At 44.0% G+C, this 18,941-nt stretch overlaps 1 protein-coding gene across 5 annotated transcripts in view; it reads left to right on the top strand.

The window, feature by feature from the left end:
• The window catches only part of PRKCA (protein kinase C alpha), a 150,449-nt gene extending 139,334 nt beyond the window's left edge, over nt 1-11,115 (top strand). For all 5 annotated transcript variants that reach the window (XM_066980336.1, XM_066980337.1, XM_066980340.1 and 2 more), the window contains 3 exons: nt 260-367; nt 2,846-2,986; nt 7,616-11,115. In XM_066980336.1, coding sequence (XP_066836437.1) covers nt 260-367; nt 2,846-2,986; nt 7,616-7,780 — 414 coding nt within the window. In that variant the 3' untranslated portion in view covers nt 7,781-11,115. The remainder of the gene's footprint in view (nt 1-259; nt 368-2,845; nt 2,987-7,615) is intronic.
• Nucleotides 11,116-18,941: the final 7,826 nt, after the last annotated feature.

The following is an 18,941-nucleotide window of genomic DNA, read 5'->3' as shown; positions in this document are numbered from 1 at the left end:
GACTGCTAAGCACTAAGTTTCTGGGTCAGAAGATCCCCAGCCTACAGATGGCTGCAAGCTTGGTGTGTATTCCTGAGCAAGGACCGCAGATTACACTGATGTCTTGGGCATCTCTGCCTGACTGGGAGGCAGGTTGCAGGGCTGAATGCACCTTTAACCTGACCCAGTATTGTATAGTATTACTATGCCATCTCATAAAATGTGGAAAATTAAAGAAAAAAAATAGGTAATTAACTTACATATGACTTATTTTTAACAGCCTCCATTTGATGGAGAAGATGAAGATGAACTTTTCCAGTCCATAATGGAGCATAATGTTTCCTATCCAAAATCACTGTCCAAAGAAGCCGTCTCCATCTGCAAGGGGGTGAGATAGATGTTTCTTTATCATTAAGTTTCTTTTTGGCAGTCTTTATGAATAACTAAATTTGTCTGGCTTTGCTATGGCACTGTAGTATTTTAAGTGCAACTTCTGTCAGGCTGTGTTAAGTTATATTGTCATAAAGTGCTCATCGCTTGGTGTCACTGGTAAGTATTCAGCTCCTCCTGCTGTGCCTGCTTATTTTATGGTAAGAACAAATGTCAGAGTCAGTAGCTGCCAAATTCAAAGCAGAAATTATAAACAGGAAGATGGTGTGAAACGTCTCCTCCCGCCTTGCTTCTCAACCCTTGGCAGCAGAACCCCAGTTTTGCAAGGTGAGGAGATTTCCCAGTTTGGATGTATGTCGGATACTCCAGCAAATGTGCTGTGGTCCTCAGCCCAGTAAGCCTAATCACAGCAGCAGAATAAAGAGTTAATCAAAATCATTTTTCAGTGTAGATAAAGATGAGCCTATGTGAAAATCTGTAGCATAAGCACAAGGCAACTGTGGGGAAATCCTGACCCAGTTGTAGCCTGCGTGGCCAAAGATTTATCTTAGATTCAAAGTTGTTGTGGTTTTTTGTTTGTTTGTTTGTTTTTCCCTTCAAGTAACAGAATAATTTGATTTGAAGGGATTAGCTCAGTAAAAAAAAAGAATTCATTTGACTTTCTCTTGACTCCGTAGTGATGTGATTCCCTAGAGTACTGTCATTCTGCAGCTTTTCCAAACCATTCCCTATAAAGCCTTACTTTGATGTCTTACATCATTGCACTTAGTGTCAGTTAATTTGGTAATTACTTTTTTCCTTTCCTTTGGAAGAATTTAAGCACATAACTTGGATATTAATCCTGAAAGGAAAAATCATCAAGAAAAAGAAAATGTGCTTAGAACAAAGTAAAAGAAAAGACCACTCTAATTTTGGAGCCTATATCAATGTAGACATGCTGCTTCTGGCTAACAAAAACTAAATGATATATTTTTGAAAGTACACAGAGATTGACGCCTTGTTGTGAAAATCATACGTTCACCCAGCACAGTTTGAACCTGATCCAATTATCCTGTTTGCAGCTCTCCTGCTTGCTGCTATTCCACTAGCTGCTTATGCAAAGGGAGTTCAGAAAGTCGAAATTGCATCGCGCCACTAGGTATAAGGTCAAGTCTCTGTGATGTAACATCTTCAATGTCTGCATTAAGCTAACAAATTAATCCCAGACTTCAGTGAGCATTATACCTGAGCTAAGAAGTCAGTGTAGGAGAGCAGCTGTGTGGCTGGTACTCAGCAGCAGCTCAGCAATCCCAGGCCGGTGCACAGTCAGGCAAGGCGAACGTGCCCGCTGTGCTCCTCAAATTGAATTCTCTGCTTGACAGCTTTTCCACTGGTTCAGAGCGTCTTGGGTCTGGTGATCTCAGTGACTTTGGAACTGAATTACAACTGCTAGAAACATTATTCACATTTTCTTTTATCGCCTACTGTTAAAGTGAGGGGTTTAGAAAAGTTAACAAAAGTGGCGAAGTTGCTTGAAGAATGACGTGATGTGATCCTAGCCCAGTGCCTAGCTGGCTTCCTGAAGTCTGCTTCAGGTCTCTGCTAGTTTCAGAGTTGGAATGTGATCAAATGAACATTTGGAGGGAGACTAAAGTGGTACAGCTGAGGTTTTAAAAAGATGTGTTGAGGTATCACTGCCTGCAGTGTATTAATCACATATGATTTGTAGAAGAGCTTTAAAAAGTCCTCATAACACAGGAACTGAGAGCTGAAGGCTGCCTTGCTCAATGCCTAATGTATGATATGTGCAACAGAAAAACAAGTTTTTGGAGGAGCTTGTTAATTAGGGAGCACGTTACTGTTTCCAAGCTGGCAATGCTGGTGTTGTGTTTTTTGTTTTGTTTTGTTTTGTTTCCCAAGTCTGCTTAATCTATGCAACTGGGTGTAGTATTGACCAAGATGTCATTAAGGATGCAAGGGAGGAAACACGGATGAGATGTTGTCAGCTGGGTGCCAAGAAACTGTAGGCTCCATAATGAGATGTCTTCAACAGGCCCAGAAACATGTACTTCATACAGCTTCGGTATACTGGGATTTATTAAGTTTAATTGATTGCTGAGGTCGGGCAGAAGCTGTTCTGGAGATTTATAAGACTGAGCTGAAAGACCAAAGGCAAAATGCAGGAGCGAGTTGTGTTGTGAGCCAACGGGACCGCGGTGTGCCCAGGGCACCGTGTGCCCACCCAGGCCTGCAGTGCTCGCCTCTGCTAATGGGAAACAGTGCACAAGCACGGCCTTTAATTTGGCTGCTGGCATGCTGTCTCCAGCGATGAAACAAGGGAACTCATCTTCAAAAAATAAATTTTAGCTTTTCAAAGCAATCTTATTAGCAACTTGCATTTTCAGGAGAGGAGCAAGAACATTGCAATCTGGGGAACGTCTGTCTCGCTTCCACTCCAGCACTCAGGGTAATCATTTGGTGTTTTCTTCCTTGGTAGCTAATGACTAAACATCCTGCAAAGCGCCTCGGCTGTGGCCTTGAAGGTGAAAGAGACATCAGGGAACATGCTTTCTTCAGGAGAATTGACTGGGAAAAACTGGAAAACAGAGAGATCCAGCCACCTTTCAAGCCCAAAGTGGTGAGTGAGGTGCCAGACACGTCCCTCGCCACACGTGTCTGCGGGTGTGCTTTCCTGCAGGGTCAGTGTGGTGCTGGCTTGATGGTGCTGAAAATCTTCTAAAATAAGGCATTTTGATGGTGGCAGACCCATCTGGAAGTCTGCTAATGTTTTGGCAGCCTGTGGCATAACCCATTGTTGTTTGCTCCTTGTGAAAAAGCCCCACAGTGGTTGGAGTCCTGATTGGGCATTCATGCACTGCATGAGATGCTGAAAATGGGTAAGACTGGCATATTCGCATCAGCTGCTTGAGGCATGTGGTAAATGCCATTCCTGACTGTCTCCTGTGAACAGCATCCAAACAGCATCCAGTGACTAAAAGTGTCTGAATTACTGAATTCCCTTTTCAGTGGGCTGTGTTCCCCAGGGACTTGCATTCCCCAGCCTAGAGTGGCAGAACCCAGATCTGCTGAGTCTGCAGGAATAGTACCTGATTTATTTTTCATGTTTATTACTGTTTTACACACGTATATCTGTAGGAATATTTTAGAAATCCAAACAGGTGTCCTTAGTGCAAGAACCATTTGCACAGCATAATTTGAAGAACTGCATTTGTTGACACAGAAAGTCTTTCAGCATGTCCTGCGCTTTATTGACAGGCAAAAAAAATTATTTGCACACAAGAATATAAGCTTTCAGGAACAGCTGTAAATTGTTATGTCTTGACATCAAATCTTTCTTCTCTAACACTGTTTACACTTCAGCTGAGATGTGTAACAGTCTCTAGCACTGCAGGTATAGGATCATTGCTCTGTGCGCTGATTTATTTGTCAATACAGACGTGCTAGTGGGGTATCACAAACTAATGAGCAGAGGCAGAATATATTTCTCCCTTATTGCATACAAATCCCTTTTTCACCTCGCCAGGAGGGGAGTTGCATGGCAAGAAGTGTTTAGTGCTAGGGGAAATCATCCTTTACATATAATGTAGATTTTGCACGCAGGGAGGAGTGTAAGTACGTAAAAATCCATACCTGATACTGCCAACCCTGGCCAGCCGTTCCCAGAGCTGGCTGTCAGAAGGGAGCTGCACTTCTCTACAGAACATTTTATGTAAGATTTTCATTATGTGCTTTTTAGGTCAAAATTACAGTTGATCATAAAACAAGTCTACCTTCACATCTGTAAGTGTAATTAGCTTGAGAACTGAGTGCTCAGACTCTCCTTGAAGTTAAAAGTAATGCCAGCATGATGATACTAAATGCTGAAATATGGTCTGGTTCCATCGTAGCACACTTGGTGGCAGATCCTGGCTCCTGTTCAGAGCAGCTGTTATCTTTCTCTGTGGGTATCATGACCGGTTTTGTTTATACAGGCTGCTGTTGAAAGACACCAAGGAGATTCAGGCATTCACATGGAGCTGAACTTTCCCAGACAAAAATAATTTAAAATCCAAATCTGATATTTACATACCCTATGTATAACTCATTTATTGTGGTTGCTGATTCTATTTATATTGATTCTAGAAAACAAAAAACACACAAACCTTAATGTGTGTCAAGACATGGACATATTTATAAGCTTCATTTTGTTCTGTCTTCAGAAAAACACTCTAGGTGCATCTTTTCTGGGAAGCACTTTGCTGCAGGAATAATCCTGCTGCTTTTACACACAGGCACGGTTCTCACTCCAGCATGGAGCTGCAGATTTGGGGTCAGCAGTCAGTTGGTTTAAATAACATTTTCCCTTCAAAACTGACATTTCAGAGGCCATAGACATAGAGTGACTACTTGGCAGGAAGGATGTTTTCTCATATTTGTGAGTGTAAAAGTTCTGGGAGTCCCAGATTTTCAGTTCTGCTTTAATACCCCATTAACACTCAAGATAGCAGTGGTGTTCTTTAATGTGAAGAAAAATATATAATTGAACATGCAAACAGATTGATAAATGATTAAATTTGTTCATATTACGTTTACATTTCATGAGTTATTTCTCCATCTCTACTAATATAAGCAATAATGAGATACCTATGGAGTCAGAACTTCAGTTTCAATATGCAGCTGGTTTAAATAGCTTCCATTTATTGGGGGAAAAAGAGAAAAAGATTGAGCATAATTTTGTGGAAGCATCACACATCTCTGTAAAACATCTGCTAAGCAAAATGAAGTCTTCCCTGTGGAAATATCCATTCGGTTGCTTCTCTGAATCGACTGTACAGCCCCAAAATAAATTTGACTGTTAATTTGGAGATGCACTGACTTTCATCCGAATGATGGAGTGTTTTCCCCTTGTCAACGTTTATCTCTGTCCATTCCGTGTCCCAAAAGGCATTGCCTTCAGTGGGCACCAGGTTACTCAGTGAGCACAGAACCTCAGGTGAAAAAAGCAAACCACCATTAGCCTTTAACCTGCTCAAGTGTCTTGTGCTCTTCGGAGATGGAACAAGCCTACTTCTATCAGCACTGTGGTGCAGTACCTGAGCATGCATTTTTCATCTGAAATATAAAACAACTTGTGCCTGGGGCAGCAGCAGTTCTTTGCAGCTCAGACTGGCTGGCGTGTCCAAGTCCTTGTGCCAGGTGCTTTGCAAGGAGATTGGAAGCTGTATGGTTTTCAAGACAGGGCATGAGCCACACATCTCATCCTTGAATTCCCTTAAACAGACCTCCCTTCTGCTTGTTTCTCCTCTAAATGAGAGGTTTTATTCATGTTAAATTAGTTCAGAAAAATCAATGTTTAATATTGGTCTGTCATACAAGTCATCTTCTGCCCTTTCAAAGTTACCCTCTAAATCTGAAGATAATGGTATAATGCAATGTTATCCTCCCAATCCCAATGTATATACATTCACTAACGCAAATATTTGATAGTGCAGCCATCCTTCAGGGACGGGTATAGAGGAAAAGGGTCAGGGATGACAAGAAGTGTTCACTGCACGTATAGTACATCCAGACTTTGTTTAAGAATCTGTTATAGCAGATGGTTTTGAGATAAACAGATTTACCTTTGGACCTCTCCACAATACTCAATGTCTGGTTTTCCCCAGATATGCAGTCTTTCTTGCACCCAAGCTAATTTTGTTCTGCTCCCACCTTCATCCTCTTTTACTTGCTGCTTTCCTGCCTTCCAGCTGTTTCCTACATCACCCCAAACTATCTTTTTGCAAACCTGATTTCTTTTGTTTTCTGTTCTGAATGAATTGTGTTACGTGTGTAGCTATATATAACCATGCTTCTCGGCTGGGCTTCACGAGACGACGTGTCTCTTCTCTTAGACGAAAAAAGAAAGCAAGCTGTGATAGCACATTTTGTGATGTGGACCTGTTCCCAGGGTACGCTCCCTGCCCTAGTTCCCTTCTTGGGCAGGCAGCTGGAGTTTGCTGGGAATTTGGTGGTTTAGCACCTGGGGAGAAGTTCAGAAAAAGGAATCGCTTCCATTTTGTTTTATGGAGCTGCCTGACATTACTGCACTGTGAGGAGACCTGGGGGTTAAATCAGGGTGAAATTCGGAAGGCAGGGATGAAATAAATACCAGCTGTACCTGAGCATCTCTGCGGTGTGCATCCAGCACAGAGGTGCTATACGCAGGGTCTCATGGTGGGGAGCATTGGTGAGCATTTCGTCCCAATTCCTACCTCTAAATCTAACACACTAAAGAGTGCAGTGACTCTTCAGATAGAGCTAAGTAGTTCGTTTTACTTTTATGCGCTTGTTCTTCTTCTTAAGAGAGTCACATTCATCTTCATGTCTCCACTCCACACTTAGAGGACTGTCTGGTCGTGCTTGCAGTTTTTTATGCTGTCTTCTGCGAGGTCGCCCAGGTTTTCACTACCCTCCAAGACTTTATTTCATGTCTGCTTCATTCCAAGTGGGACTGAAGTGTGATTTGGAATAAATATCTTCTGCATCTGAGCAAGAGCTAGATCTGGGAATAGACAATTGCATTATAATGTGGTATAATTTCAACAATAATAAAGATTATACATACAAACACACATACATGCAAATATATCTATATGCCTATGTAAATCTGTTGATAATTTTCCAAGCTTTATATTCAACTTTAGCTCGTATTTTCAGCGTACATAATATTTCCTTTGGTAAAACCTGTCTCTTTGCTCTCTTATGTTAATGTTATGCCAGTGTAGCTCTGTTCAGGTTTATGGATTCACAGGAGTTTATGTGCTATACAAGGAAGAATTGAAGTATGTAAATGAATTTCATTAAGCTTTCTGCAGATCGTGAAAGAAACAAAGACTAACACAAAAATTTAATTTTGCATTGTAAAAGTTTTATGGAGAAGCAAAAGACTTGACAGATAAAGTATCTCTTGCCAATACATGTCCATAAAAATATTTTGTTTTTCCTTTTTTATCCCACTGGCTCTGAATATTTACGCCTCTTTAACTTGTCACCTCATGCTGATGGATGGGAACTTTTCTAACTCTGCTTTTCATCAGAAATCATCTATTAAAACCTCTCTGTTTGCCTGAGATGTTTTTTGTTAAAATATCTGAACAGAAAATTTTAAGTAGTTGTAAGAAGTGAGGGAAAGTCTTGCAGTCATCCTGAGAAATCTGCAAACAGCTGGGACTGCCAATGTACTGTTGATTTTTTTCAGTCTTCTTTTCTCTTTTTTTTTTTCTTGCAGTGTGGCAAAGGTGCTGAAAACTTCGATAAGTTCTTCACACGAGGACAGCCAGTGTTAACCCCGCCGGATCAGTTGGTCATTGCTAACATAGACCAAACAGATTTTGAAGGGTTCTCCTATGTCAACCCCCAGTTCGTACACCCCCTTCTACAAAACGCAGCATGAAACAGCAGAACAGAAAGCAATCCCGCAGTGAGGAACAGTCCTTAACCCTACAGTTTTTAGGGTTTTGCCTTGTTGATTCCATTTGGGCCTGAAAATTGTAGGGTTAGAAAGTGTATGATGGGGGGAAAGGCCACTTATTCAGGATTTTGGCTTTGCAACAGAGACATTGTCTTAATGGGAGATAAATTAGTATACAGTGCCCATTTATTCTCCTAGAAGTCACCGCTGACTCGTCTAAAGTTACCCGTTTTTGGTACATAACATTTTGCAATTTCCCCCTGTCCTTTTTCTCCCTTTTCCACTGTGCTATTGTTAGAAATAATCTGAGACCCCGGGTCTGAGAAAACACCTCGAGCACTGAGCCCTTCCGCGGGGATGCCATGTGATGGGAGCCCGCGGCCCCGAGGGACCACTCCTCCCCGGGTCTTATGGTGACTTTGGGGAGAACAGCGGCACACGGGACTGAAATGCACTGGGGAGGAGAGGCATTGCAAAGCATTGTGGAAAGCAGTTGCTTCAAAAACTTCACAGAAACAAATTTGGGAGAGGGGGGGGATAAAATCAGAGTAGACTCCGAGGCTTCGTGACCCAGTCCTGTAAGCAACACCCCGTTTAAACACGCTTCAGCAGTGGCCAGATCTCTAGGATCTTTGCTAAGTAGCATGTGATAAACTCAAGGGTGAAATTTTGTCTTTAATAATAATAGTAATAATTTTAATAATATTTTTGTGAATTTTAATCTCCATGAGATTATTCTGTGATCCAGGGTGCCATTGTGTGTTCAGTTAATTTAATTTACACAACTCCTGAAGTTTACTGTTAACCGGTTCTACTAATACCAATATTTTACTAAGAAATTTGTTAACCTGGAATGTAAAACAGAACTGTAACTCCTTAAATCTTATTTACATGTACGTGTTTGTAGTCTGCAGTGTAGGGCAGTAAATCAAACAAAACATTGTGTATACTAAATTAACAAAAAATGCAGCCCCAGGTGACTTCCTGATTTCTCCAGAATAACTCATGAAAATCAAGTGAAATTTACTCCTAAAATAATCAATTTTAACTCAGACAACTTGGGGCTGTAGAATAATCAAGTCAGAATGAAGCACCTAAAACTTGTTTTGTCGATAGAATGGAATTTAATACATTTTACGTATGCTTCATGCAATGAATTTTACATCTTTAGTAATAACTCTTAATAATAAGGGTTAACAATAAGCAGATCTATATTACTGACATAATCATATCAAGCATAAAGAGTATTATAAAAATTTTATAAAACAAATTGTGCTTTATTTGTGAAAGTTCTTGTTCTGAACGGCATCATTTAGGTTTAGCTAAATGTTTTATTGCTGTTGTTTTGGTTTTGTTTTGGGGTTTGGATTTTTTTTTAGTTTTTGGATATTGTTAATGACTTAGGGTATCATCTGTTTTTTTAAATGTAGATCTACTTTTAAACAATAATTGCTACCTGCAGGTTTTATACAAGGTTCAATTAGGCTTTCATTTCACATCTGCTTATTACTTACAGGGAAGGAAATAGACTTTATTTGCAATGATGAACACTGTAATTAATGCAATCTTCTCCTCTCCTATCACTTAGATAAAAAATTTGATATTTCCTCTTACAACTTACCAGAAGATATTAATTCAAAGATCAGTAAATATTTCTGTGCTTATTTTGGTTTTGTTGCAGCATGTAAAATAGTAGTCAGTGCATTTTCCTTTCTCTTCCCTTCTGCCTTGTTCATGGTAGCAGCCATAGGCACTCTTTGTCTGTCAGATGTGCATGACGATGCCAGAAGCATGATGTCTCTGTTGCTGCATGCAGACTGATTACAGTTTTTCCAGCATGTAAACATACTCAAAAAGTAAGATATTTGCCATAAGAGACTTAAATTTATACTAGAATATGTAACTGGGGGGGGGGGGGGGGAGGGATCTACTTTCTAATCATCTTTTATTACAATAAAACATCGAACCTGTGCCAAAGATTCTGTCAGAAAGATCCAGTCCTGCAGATCCATAGCCGCGTGGAAGGTCCCGACTCATGGGAGCGACCCCAGTGGCGCACTGGACAATTTTTGAGCAAAGTGCGGTTGGCTGGGAAAGGCAACTGTGTCATGCTTCTGCACCCGTGATGCCTTCCAAAGCCAGATTTTGGTGCCTAGGACGCGGGATTTGGAACACTCCAGATGTTTGGCTTTTGCCCAGCCGTAGTGCTTTTGCAGTCACAGCTCTGAGCACGGAGCATCTCCCCGGTGAGAGGGGTCAGCCCTTAGCGGCCGGACGGGACGGTTCTAAGGCACGGGAAAGCACGCTGCTAACGAGGGGCATTCACCACCTAACCGTTTCCCAGATTGATGCCTAAATAAACAGAACTCAATGATTTTAATACATTTTAGGAGTAAATTTTTTAATCCGTTCTGTGTCAAATATGTTAGCCAAGTCTGGGAGTTGATTTTCTTGTTTATATATTATATACCTAAAGATTGTGGTATGATTTTCACCATAAGGCATGTGGACTAGTACAGCATTCATGACTGTGTTTTTCTAAATATTACTAGCCTGCCATAATTTAGGAATATCTGGGTGTCATGCTGTAGAAGATAATAGATAGATTCAACAGATTTTTGAGGCTCAGATTTTGAGTAAAGAAGAGGCCCTCAAGTGAGTAAATCTGCTGAGAGCGGGCTTTATGCACGTTTTAAGAAAGTGAAGTGAAAAGGGGACTTCTGAAAAGGAAAATACAGGGAGAAATAGCAGAGCACAAGATACTGGAGCAAGAAAAGCAGCGCAAGGATGAAGCTAGCCCAGGCCAGAAAGAGAAAACGGGTAGATGTTACTAAGTGGTTCTGCTTGAGTTGTGGAGGGGCATCCAGCCAGGCAGTTGCTGCTATCACAGCAGTGACGTGGCACTGCCTGTACCATGGCAGTAAGGAGCTGGTCCAACACCTGAACAGAGCTGCTCGTTTTGTGGCTGCTTCTCATTATGAGTTTCTTAGGCACTTGCATTTGTTCCGCAATTTTTTCCACTGCAGAAGCAGGAATTCCTCTTTTATGTCCTTACCTCAAGTTCCTGGGCTTGCGGCATCTCACATCTCCTCTGCGGGTGTCTGTAGTCTTTCCTGAACGGTACTGTGAACTTCTTGATGCTGCAAGAATCAAGCGGGTCAAATGGGATTGAATTCTTGTGGAACTCCTCGCTGCTCTTTGATGCGCGCTTGCACGTGAACACTTGGACCAGCCCTTTAGCAAGAACTCAAAGTGCACCAGCTGGCGTGTTTGTTACCCAGAAATGTATGTCAAGTAAAACATTACATATCCGGCAAGCACGTTCCTGTCTTTTTTAATGCAGGTGTTATTTATGTAATGTTTTCCACAAAGTCTGGCTTCTTAAAGAACATTTATCAGCAGAGGCATTAGGACTGCCTTGCTTTCCCTTGTACTCAATAGCAACAGCAATCCGAGCACCCAGGGTATTACGAAGATTTCTAGAAGTAAAATTGAACACCACCTTGCAGAGAGGTTGGGTGGGGGCCGTGGGAGCTGGGTCTGTCCCACACGTGCTCGAGCGCCCTGACCCCCAAACACCCCTCAAGGGGCATGGCTCTGCAGCCACCCCAATCCAGAGTGCTAGAAGTTTAGGTTTGTGTAGAGCTTGAATTGTTTTGGATTGTTTGGGATTCACAAAGCTACAATCTCTCTGGACTCACTGCTCCAGTTTCTCAAATTCAAGACAACCTCCAAGCCCTTCTGTACTGCTGGTTTTGTTTTTGTTTTGTTTTGTTTTAAACTATTTGCTGTGCTGCTTTTTGTACAGGCGATGTGTGATTCCGTGATGGTAGAAACTCCCCCGCTCACTTTGTGATCTTCTTCCTGTCCCACAGGCCGAGTCACAGGGCAGCTGAGGCAGGGACAAGTTGGGGAATCAGTCTTTTTTTTCTTTCCCTTTCACTGGAGCGAGGCCGTTTCCCACGGAGGGCACAGGTAGGGCCTTTAGGCCATGTAAAATTTCCAGTTTTCAGTGATTAAGCAAGACTTCACATGCTTCTAGATAAATTATTTCATCATCTGGGCAAAATCTTGGGTGTCTTCATTCGCTGGGGAATGACTGCAGGTCTCCAGGACAGCCTCAGTGCTCTTAGCAAGGATTGCAGAGACATGGGAAGCAGAGAGCACACTCCTGTAACAACATACTCTGCCTTAATCCAGTTTAGAGGAGAAATGCAATTTAACTTCTGATCATTCTTCACAGAACTACAATTGAATTTCCTTTTATAAACTGAAGAAAGTTCTTCTAGAAATCAGCTGTTAGTTTAAGAGATGTTCATCATACATAAATGCCGCTGGCCTTTGAAATCTGTCCTGTCTTTTGGGGCGAAGATAATGCTGGGCTCTTGTAAAGTTAAAAAGGTCAGGCAAGAGAGGAGGTTGCTTTCTAGCAGAAAAGTTGCTGTGTCCAGGGCCAGGACTGACCAGTACCACTTGCATTATTTTTGTTCTCATTTGGTGCATCTGGATGCAATCCCAGTTAAATGCCACAGGAGATGCATGCGATTAGCAGAGGGGAAAAGTCCTTATTAAACAAAACACCTTGGTGGAAATAATAATAATAATAATACAATAATCAAGCTTTCATGTGAGTAGAAAGCACATTTGCAGTATTGAGTTTACAGTGGGCTTTCTGACCTGCCACAAAACTTCTGGAAACCTTTAATGTGATTTTGAGTTCTTTTAGTCATTAGCATAACTTATTGTACATAGGTTCTGTCTGCAAGCGTGGGTGTCAGCTATAGGCAATGTGTTACCTGTGTGCTGTGTGGTAGGCAGACACTGAACTGCAAGGTAGTAAAAAAGTAGAGAAGTTAAAGCACTTTGTTCCTCAGCTCCGCACACTTAGACGGGACCTGAAGTAGTTGAGTTGAAGAGATAAATAAGAACTGACTCCATAAAGGTGTGATTTCATATCAGCCAGTGACCATGCCAGTGGCGATTGGTAATTCAGCAGCCTTATAACAAATAACCATGCACTAAAGCCCTTCAGTTCCTCAGAGAACCTGGATGGAGAGGGGTGCCAGGAGCACAAGCCTCAGCCTCCCAGGGCTGCCCTTGATGCCCGCGGTGGCCTTGGCGAGTTGGTGACCTCTCTGCCTCAGTTACCTCATCTGTAAAATGGGGATAATAATACTTACTTACCTCGCAGGGAGGCGTGAGGGCTTCTTAGTTAATGTTTCTAATACACTTTTAACCTGGAAAGAGTTGTGTAAGTATTATTATAACTTTTACTATTATATCAGCTTATTTGACTCGCATGGTATCACTGGTTATACCACGGTATTTCTACTTTTTTATATAACTTTAGTAATTCTACTGAAACCATTTGAAGAAAAATAAAAACAGATCTGATATGTTTCTTACAGAATCTGGAGTACAGCTTTTGCTAATGGGGGTCTGGGTGCAGCGTGAGGATGCGCGTGCTGCTGGTGTGGGTCAGCTGCACTTCCCTCTTTTCCATTCCTGAGATTTCTACGTGCAATGTAAAAATTCCATGTAAATGGAAGTCTTAGCAGAACTGACCTTGTAGGGTGTGGTTCCCTATGGGTAAATAAAGTCAGCACAGCTGTTTTGTAGTAATGTTTATACTGACTCCTGTTGAAGGAGGAGTGCTTTTTTGTTACGCAGCTGGTCCGTCCATGACAGTTTTATTCCATTGATGTTTTAATGTATTCCTGTCATATATCCTCACCCTCTTCTTTTGCTTACATGTGACACTGTGGTTCAATTTTAAAAGCAAATCACCACCATAGCTCTGTTTCTTTCTTCCATTCGTGTCCGTTGACCAAAAAGTGATCAGCAGCCAATTAATAATTCTAAACAGTACAGGAAGAGTAGCAGCAGCGCTGACAGCTGGCCCTGACCTGCTTCCATTGGGGTCTCCGTGTTGGGTCTCCACCCGGTTTTGGCAGGAAGCCCCCTGGGCTCACTGGCAGTGTGTCTGGCCACCCGGCCGTGGATGCTTCCAGCCCGCGGCAGCAGATCTGGCCGCATGGTCAGCCCTTACTGCAGGGCGTACTGCGAAGTCTACAGCTGACGTTATGGTTTTTGTAATTGTGTACGTGGCAGGAACGTTTTCATAGGACGATTAGGTTTCTGAGGTTCATAAGCCTTTTCCCATGAATTAGTTGAATTGGCATGGTTGCATTTATTGCCCTCCTATTTGAGCAGCGCGGGCAATGCTGCTGACAGCGGTGGCACCACGGCGCAGTCTTTGCGGAGGTCAGAGCGCTCCTGTCCTGGAGCAAGGCGGCACCCCCAGGGGCCTGGAGCCCAGTCTGTGCTTCGGGGCTTTCCTGGAGCAGAGACTGGTGCTGGGCAGCCCCGGCCCCGCTCAGCAAAGCCCGTGCTGTTGTGCTTCCTTACGGCAGCACGGCCTCCAGTCCCGGGGAAGGCAGCAGAGCTTGCACACTTGGCCGCCTTGCTGACTTGGGGCACACAAAAATGTTCTCGCAGCGATAACACAAACTTCAGCCGGGGCTGGTTGCCCACAAAGCCTTTCATTTGTTCTCTCTTGAACTATTAAAATGAATGTAAGAAAAATAATGTCAACAAACTGAAGCTTGTTGCCTCTTTTAAAAACACTTCAGGCAATCCCAACACATGTACGATTTTGCACGACAATACAGAGTACACCTGAAATGTTTAAAATGATTGCATGTTATTTTAATGTTACCTTTTTTTAAAAAAGAAATACTACTACCTTGAACTCATTCATATTTCTGATTGTTATTTTAAGACCCACATTTTGTATTTATAAAGAGGAGAACATTATTTATTTTCTCATCATTTATCTGCAAGATGCTACTAGAAAATTTGGAGGCACCATTAATTTTAAAAAAAACAAAAAATCATTGGAAATATAGTGGGCAAGACTGATGTATAAATTACAGCATCTTTTTTTTTTTTCTTAATTCTCAATATCTTCAATCTTTGTTTGCATGAAATGCTTTTGTTAAATATTAATTGTAGTTTCAAAGCAAGTGTGTATGAATAAAAATACTTACATTACTTTGTGAGAGTTTGCTCTGGCTTTTTGGGATTTCATTTCAAAACTCACTCCGCAGAGGCTTCAGCAGTTGTGGTGTGATCGGCCACAGAGCTTGCGCGGGTCCAGACTTTGATCGGCAGTGACTTGAAGTGTTCATGCACAGAATTTTAGGACGGACCTTTTTTAAATTCCTGGTAATAAATCGAGAGAAAAAGAGGCTCAACTAGGAAAAGGGTGTGTGTGTAAGGTCAGCAAATCTGTTACAAGTAAGAGTTATAAAAAAGGGAATTAGTTGTGGAGGAACAGTTCCTGGAATAAGATTGCCATGTGCGGGGTCCGTGGGCTCCCGGCCCCACCAGCCATACTCACCCTGAGCCCGGGCACTCCCCCTGCCGAGGCTGATCTCATTTTGTTTTCAGATTTTGAAAGCGATGTACAAATGCCGTGACACCTTGACAGACAAATTCTTTTTCTGCTTGCTCTCAAATGTATTGCATCTCCTGCTAATTCAGTAATTGGGTTAGTTTAATTTGCAGAAAAGTCTGGCTGAGTTTGCCCAAAGGAATGGTTGAAATCCATTTTTTTTTTCATAGAGACAGCATTTCCAGGCTGCTGCACGCTGCTCAGCGTTCCTCTGGCATGTACAGCTTCTCCTGCAGCCCATGCAGCCCTCTGTGCTCCCGCCTTGGGAGCTTTTTGCAGAGCACCAGAGGGAGCTGGTGGAGGGCAGCGCTGCCCTGAGCTGGTTCAGATGCCCAGCACAAGCAGAAAGAGGTCCTCAGGGCTCCGTGTTGCTGTGCCCGGATCCGTCCCAAGCCCTTGGTTGTTCAGACAGGGGCTGGTGGGATTTCCACCCACCAGGCTCGTCCCTGGGGAAGGCAGGCACAGGTGGAAAACTGCAGCCTGCAGCTGCTACCAGTGGTGGCACCTGAGGAGTGGGTGCAGTAGGTGCAAAGCTCAACCTGGCTGGTTTTATTTGACTTCTACACAGAGCTAATGTGCTCTCTACCAGGAGTGCTCCTAGCACACCATGCTCTGTAAATCACAGCAATTACCTGTGGCTGGCTGAAGGCACGTCCTCCCTCTCCCTCTCCCCCGCCTGGCTTCTCTTTAGAGATTGGGGTATTTGGTTTAGCAATCTCCAAATATTTTTACAGTGCTGGTACGTGAGCAGCAAATCTAACCACCTCTCCTGAGAACTGCTAGGGTAGCTAAAATGCTGGTTGCATTAATTACTGCAAGGTAATTGTAATCCCACCCAGTTTGTCAAAGGCAACCCTCGCTGCTGGGCTGAGAAAAAAAAAAAGTGAAAAATGAGTGAGCCCCATGGAGCTGTGGTAAAGCAAAGACAAATCAAGGAGGGACCCAGATGAGGGCTGCTCTTGCCAGGTAAGGATGGGCTGACCTCGAAGGGCTCTTTTCCCAAAATACATCAGGCAGGTGTCACCTTCCCACCATCCTGCTACACCCAGAGAAATGGGGAGGGATCTGACCAGGAGCAGGCAGTGGCAAGGCTGCAGCCACAGAGCTACCTGCAAGGGTTTTTGTATGTGTGCGTTTGTCCTGTGTTTCCCGAAGGAGAGGACAAAAGGAGGCAGATCTCATGGGCAATGAATCAATGCTGTCTCCTTCCAAAGGGATTTGCTGCATTTGCTGCCAGGGTGGTGGTGTCGGCCCCCAGCTGCCACTACACGTGCCCGTTACTGGTCCCTGCATCAGCGCCCTGCATCCTGCCCTGAGAAACTGTTGCATGACCTGGGGAGGGGTGGAAAAAATTCCAAAACCAATTTAAAGTACAGTATCTGAATAAGGGGGGAAAAAAAATCATGGAAAGGTTGCTGAGAAGTGTTTGATATCTTATTCTCACCTGACAAGGCTGTCAAAAATCACCATCCGTTTTTTCTGCCACTGGTGCTGCAGAGGCAGTGATTCACACGCTCGGGATGAATTTCCCTTCGCTCTGAGGGGCCCAGCAGCACAGGAGCTCTGATGGGCCAGAAGAAATCCATCTGCTCCCCCGAGGAAATGGACGTGTGGCTCTCTGCTGGCTGGTAGGGGGGTTCATGTCATTTAGGGTATTTGTGCAACTTGTTTCTACACGACTGATGGTTTTGTCCCTGTTCCTGGAGGCTTTTTCCCACCCAGCCCTCTTCTCATGTATGTGTGTGTTACCGGGCTGTACCCAGGGGATGCTCAGGGGGCTCAGGACACTCAGGTTTTGTAGCAGCATCTGAGCTGCTGGCATTGCACAGCCAGGCCTGTTTGCAGGGATCAGCCTTGTCAGTAAAGCTGTGTTTATTCTCCATTTTTCGCTTGCACGTGCCTCCAGGAAGCCCAGCTAGCTGGCAGCCCCCACACAAACCCCTTGTTTCTCAGGCTGCGTATGTGGGACCACAGCTTTGCGATTTGTTGTTCAGCTCTGGGGGCTTGATCCACCCCCGCTTATCACACTCTTCTACCCAGAGCACTTCATGCAACTCAGTGCCTGTAACAGGTAGGCTTCCTAACCCATATAAAACACTGCAAGTTATATTCAACCTCATTAAAGCTTCAGCATTTCCAGTGGCAGAGATGTTCTTCTTTTAATAGGATTCATTTACTCCTCACACAAGTGTAACTGTGTCTGAGACACTGAGTAGGTGTGATTTCAAAAACAACAAAAAAAAATCCACTGGAAATTGTTATAAAAGCTACCAGCAGTGACTGCAAGGGCAGAAAGTGGGAAAGAGCTTGGGCCAGCAATGACAGCATCCCAAAACTCCTTGGCTTAGTGCCTGGTCCTTTTGGGATAAGTAATTTAGTGTTCTTGTGCCTGACTGACCCTAACATCATTAAAAGATTGGTAACAAGTTCCAGTGCCCTGCCTGCTGGCCCGGGGCCACCGTGCCGGCTAAAAGATGCAAGTGGCCAAGCTGCTGGGACAAAACTCCGAATTGGCACCTCCTCGGCTTTTATTAGCTTGAATTAGTCCCATATGATTACAGAGGGTGTTTTATTTTAATAAAGTGTGTAACTTCCGTTCACACGTGTGCCTTTGTTGTTCCGTGAGTCAGAGCCCCTCAGGGGGGCTGTCTCTGAAAGGCTCCACACTTCGTTTTTTTAAGCTTTCACACAGCGTGTGGGTGCAGAGCTAAAAATAACGTTGCACCTCTTCTTGCACTTCCTCCCGAACTGCTACAAGGGGGCTGCTGGCTGAGCCCAAGGGATGTGCAAGGGAAGCAGCGAGCTGAGCCCCAGCTCCAGCAGCGCACAAATACTGATGCCTTTAATTTAGCGACGGCGTGAGCGGCATGTGAAAACCCTCCCCAGAGACTGGGGAGGAGCTGCTGTCCTTCGGTGCCATGAATTTCCCTTGTTCCCTATTTTCAGTGTTGGAAAGATTTAAAAATGAGGCTAGGGTAAGGAGCAGCGATCACAACAGCAGGCGCTGCCTCGTAGCACAGGTCCCAAGGCCGCATCCTGCTTCCACAGGAGCCATTGCTGCCGCAGCTGCAACCGGGACCAAAACCCAGGCTGCAAATGTTGCCAAAGCTCATGGAAGAAGAATATCTTAGAAGCCTCCATTTTGAGCGTTTCCCAATCTTCTCAAGCTGCAGCGGGTTCCCTGAGGAGCCAGGGCTGCCATTCACCTCCCCCACCATCTCCACAGGCCTCGCCCCGCCATGCGGCCTACAGCGCGGCAGAAATAGCAGGCGCCGAGGCAGCTGGCAGGGAGTGCCGGTCACCTCCCACACAGAAACAGCAGCTTCAGCATCGCTTTCCCAGTTCATTACACCTACCTGCTTGCCTTCCTCTTTCCTCAAGCAAACGCCGGAATTTTTGGCTGGCGCAGACTTTTCCTTCCCGCACCCAAAATGCTGCTTAAACCCTGCTGCACAAGGCCCAGTGGTCGGTAGCTGATGCCCGTCACCACAGCAGATGTGAGGCAGCACGTGGGCTGAATAATTCAGCGTAGAGTAAATCGGAGGGAGTGGGAGTGGAGGGAAACCTGAGGCTTCCCAACACTTTGTGGCCCATTTTCTGCCGGTCAGGCTGCCAGGACAGGTGTTTTGTTGGACAGGGTTCTGAGTCCTTCAAAGCTACCCCTGCCAGAAAGGAAAGGGCTGGGAG

Source organism: Anser cygnoides, chromosome 19 (assembly GCF_040182565.1).
Source record: "Anser cygnoides isolate HZ-2024a breed goose chromosome 19, Taihu_goose_T2T_genome, whole genome shotgun sequence".
Taxonomy (NCBI): Eukaryota; Metazoa; Chordata; class Aves; order Anseriformes; family Anatidae; genus Anser; species Anser cygnoides.
Note: the sequence above shows the minus strand (reverse complement) of the source record. Positions and strands in the feature narration are given on the sequence as shown.